Source organism: Electrona antarctica (assembly GCF_951216825.1).
Source record: "Electrona antarctica genome assembly, chromosome: 15".
NCBI classification, from domain to species: Eukaryota; Metazoa; Chordata; class Actinopteri; order Myctophiformes; family Myctophidae; genus Electrona; species Electrona antarctica.
The window spans coordinates 1,030,794-1,035,035 of NC_136796.1; the positions used below are offsets into that span (position 1 = coordinate 1,030,794).

The window sequence follows — 4,242 nt, forward strand, 5'->3', positions numbered from 1 at the left end:
ACAACAACAACACCACCGTGCACGACCAACGCTCCTTGCTGCTGTCCAAGTTCCCCTCGTCGGTCGACGGCATAGCGGGGATCTACCCGAGGATGCACCACCACCACCACCACGCGCACCCGTACGAGTCGTGGTTCAAGCCCATGGTGGGAGGAGGAGACCTCGGTAACATGAACGGCGGCTCCGCCTCGGCGGCCGCCTGGTGGGACTGCATGGGCTCCGGCTGGGGGGTGCAGGACAGCACGCAGAGCCCCGTGGCCGGCCTGAACTCTCCTCTGGGCGGCTACAGCACGGACTTCAGCCCGCTGCCGCACGGCTTCAACCCGGCGCCGTCAGCCCAGCACCACCACCACCTCCTCCCCGCCTCGGCGCAGCACCTCCTCAACGTCTCCTCGTACTGCAGTTCGGAGCAGATCAGCGCCGTCGCCGACACTAGGACGGGCACCGTGTCCGTGCAGGGCGCGCTGACGACCAACCCGAGTCCTATTTCTGTTTCTCTACCGGTTTCTTCGTCGTCCCGCTCCTCCTCCTCCTCCTCGTCGTCCTCGTCGCGGAGGTACACCGGCAGAGCCACGTGCGACTGTCCCAACTGCCAGGAGGCGGATCGCTACGGACCGGGGGGCACCAGCCCGCGGCGGAGGGGTCTACACAGCTGCCACATCCCGGGCTGCGGCAAGGTCTACGGCAAGACGTCGCACCTCAAGGCTCACCTGCGCTGGCACACGGGCGAGCGGCCGTTCGTCTGCAACTGGCTGTTCTGCGGCAAGCGCTTCACGCGCAGCGACGAGCTGCAGCGGCACCTGCGCACGCACACCGGCGAGAAGCGCTTCGAGTGCTCGGTGTGCCGCAAGCGCTTCATGCGCTCCGACCACCTCAGCAAGCACCTGCGGACGCACAGCGCGGACGGCGGCTGCGAGGGCCTGGAGGGCGGCTTGGAGGGCATGGAGGACGGGGAGGGGGAACCGGGGCTCCTCGGAGGAGGAGGTGGAGGAGGGAAGCCCGGGCCGAGCTGCAGCGACACGGACAACAGCGGCGCCGGGAGCCCGAGCCACTCTCCCGGCCTGCTGGCTCTGGCCCAACCCGGCGACGGAGGACTCAACCCAGGCGACTGATGGTGGTGGTTAGGCTAACCCTTTTACATTCCGTATATATTTACGCGCAGCGCAGTGGTTTTCAACCAGTACGTGCGGTCCAGTACGGTGGAGGTCCTTGAGGGGGTTCCAGGTGGTCCCCCAGCTAAATGATGGAGAGTTGGTTTGGTAACCAAATGCACCCTTATTAGGCCTTTAGCCCTTGAGACTCTCAATTTGGTTTAATTTTATACGCTCTCAAGTTAACTTAAGTTGAGAGCGTAAAATGAAACCAACCATTTTTTAGCTCTCACGAATTATAAAATAAGTCTATACACAATTAGAGAAAGTGGAAGAATTGCTATTTTTCATCAACGTTTGGCCTGTTATCTCTCTCTCATTATATAACACAAGTTTTGGGTCTGACTCTGAGAGGCTAAACGTCCTCAAATGGTGGTCCGTGGCACACGATGCCAAATCAATAATGGGCCTCGATATGAGAAAGGTTGAAAACCACTGGACTGGCATGATCTACAAGATCTACAAGATCTACAAGATCACACACAACACGGTGGTGAGCTTGTAGATCTTGCTCGTTATATGGACGCGCGACACCATCGTACGACGTCTATAGGCTTTCCAAGACCCGATGCAAAAAATAATTAAAAAAAAAAAAAAAATCACCATGAACGGATGCGCAAAAAGCAACACTTTGTTTGGGGGTGTGTTTGTTTGTTTACATTGAATATGATAGCCTATATAAATATGGAGTGCGTTTTCACTTCATAACTGCTGAACTGGCACTTTATTCATTGTTCTTCATTCTGTGGATGAAAATATTAATATTTCCTAATTCCTTTATACCTCAGCTGTGTTTTTGGGGGATTTAATTGTGTTATTATGTATACGTATAATGTGGGGTCTGTTTTAAATATATATACTTTGAGAGGGATGTTATGATTATGTGCAGCTTTCAGGCTAATAATTATTTTTTAAATAGTCTTGTTTTTATATCCAACCAAACCTCCTATATTTGTTGAATTAAATTGACCAGGTGGTTGAACATTTGTTGAAATCTATGAAGTCGCACTTTGTATTAATTAATTGGTATATTTAAGTTTTTCTTTCCAGTATATATTTCCATTTTTGTTTGGTTGAAAAGTCGTTTTAATTTATCTGCGCATGTATCTGTTTTTTATTATTATTATTGGAAACAATAAAACTGATCAGATTCTGATCATCTGCGACTGCAGCCACGGGTATATTTTTTTATATATTTCGTGAACATTATTGTTTAGATTCATAAAGTACACAAACTAAACGTATACAGGGCCCGTTGCAATATATGACGTATGCAGCCTGTATTACAGGCTGCATAAGTCATATATTGCAACGTGTGAATCTAATTTCATATTGCGGAAAATGTGGGAATCCGTTTACGCTGCCTTATATCATGTAATGTACAAAGGCAGTATAACTTTATACGTTTTTGGACACACCGACTTATTTGTGTGTCCCAAAGGTCAAATTATTATAGCCTTCGGTGTTTTTGAGAGATAAACAATTACCTCAAGAACACATAGATCTCATTTGGCTGACCAGTTTAAACACTTGTAATCCCATTATTTCCCCGTAGGTTGGCTTTGTATTATAGGGTAATTTATGCTACTATTTTGATTTTCAAACAGACAGTCCTCAAATCAGCATACTTTTCCTGGGTATAGGCCAACTGCAAATGATATAAACATTCAATACCTCCTTTATTGGCAAAAGTAAATCGCATTAATTCATCTAATTAAACTATTTTTTGGTTAACTTTCAATTGCATTATGCATATAGGCTACTAGGCCTATAGTGTTTGAAAACGTGGCCGTCACGCGCTGTTTTGTTTATTCTAATGTTCAAGGCTGCATGCAAATTATGTTTACAACTTATTCATTTTAATTAGGCCCTGCACCGCCCGTGAAAGTAAGAGGTAGGCTATAGGAGAGGGAGTTGCGTTGATGATGAATCTCTTCAAAATAATCTGATTTTTTTTTTTTGCTTAAATGTTCGGCTGGTTAACGTTGTTTAAATGTAGGCTATATGACTTGATTGTCAGATCTAGAAAAAGTCACAAACAAGTTAGGCTACCTATTGAAAATATCCACGATTATATGTATATAGGGGTCTCCCCCATTCATACACTTTTTAGCATAGTGTAGCCTAATTTCCTGCATATATGTGCTCTGGTGAATTTCGATACTTTTACAAGGCTTGCTATGCTATAGCATTGGAAAATGATGCGGGTGCAATTTAAGCCACGCATTAAAATGGAAGAAGTATTAGAAATGGATTTGACGACTGAAGCAATAAGTAAGAAGACCCATCTTCGATAATATTATTGTAAGTGAACATCTCTGTGTGATTGTGCATGCACTGCCCCCAAGCGGAAGGTCTAGGGCATTACAAGGGCATTGGTTCACAACCTTTTACTGATAAGTATCACCTCGTAAAATATGTGGCTCTCCAAGTATATACCTGCCCTCTCCAAGTACCACCATAATAACTGATGTTAAAATACAGGAGCCGTATATACCTGCCCTTTGTGTTCCATTCCTATAATAACTGATGTTAAAATACAGGAGCCGTATATACCTGCCCTTTGTGTTCCATTCCTATAATAACTGATGTTAAAATACAGGAGCCGTATATACCTGCCCTTTGTGTTCCATTCCTATAATAACTGATGTTAAAATACAGCAGCGTATAGACCTGCCCTTTGTGTTCCATTCCTATAATAACTGATGTTAAAATACAGGAGCGTATATACCTGCCCTTTTAGTTCCATTCCTATAATAACTGATGTTAAAATACAGGAGCGTATAGACCTGCCCTTTGTGTTCCATTCCTATAATAACTGATGTTAAAATACAGGAGCGTAGACCTGCCCTTTGCGTTCCATTCCTATAATAACTGATGTTAAAATACAGGAGCCGTATATACCTGCCCTTTGTGTTCCATTCCTATAATAACTGATGTTAAAATACAGGAGCGTAGACCTGCCCTTTGCGTTCCATTCCTATAATAACTGATGTTAAAATACAGGAGCCGTATATACCTGCCCTTTGTGTTCCATTCCTATAATAACTGATGTTAAAATACAGCAGCGTATAGACCTGCCCTTTGTGTT

The 4,242-nt window shown here is 45.3% G+C and overlaps 1 protein-coding gene across 1 annotated transcript in view; it reads left to right on the forward strand.

Annotated features, from left to right (window-relative positions):
• The window catches only part of sp8a (sp8 transcription factor a), a gene marked incomplete at its 3' end in the record, with an annotated part of 1,473 nt that extends 361 nt beyond the window's left edge, over positions 1 to 1,112 (forward strand). The window contains exon 1 of the mRNA XM_079522951.1: positions 1 to 1,112. This exon is cut by the window's left edge and continues 361 nt beyond it. Coding sequence (XP_079379077.1) covers positions 1 to 1,112 — 1,112 coding nt within the window.
• Between the last annotated feature and the right edge of the window lie 3,130 nt (positions 1,113 to 4,242).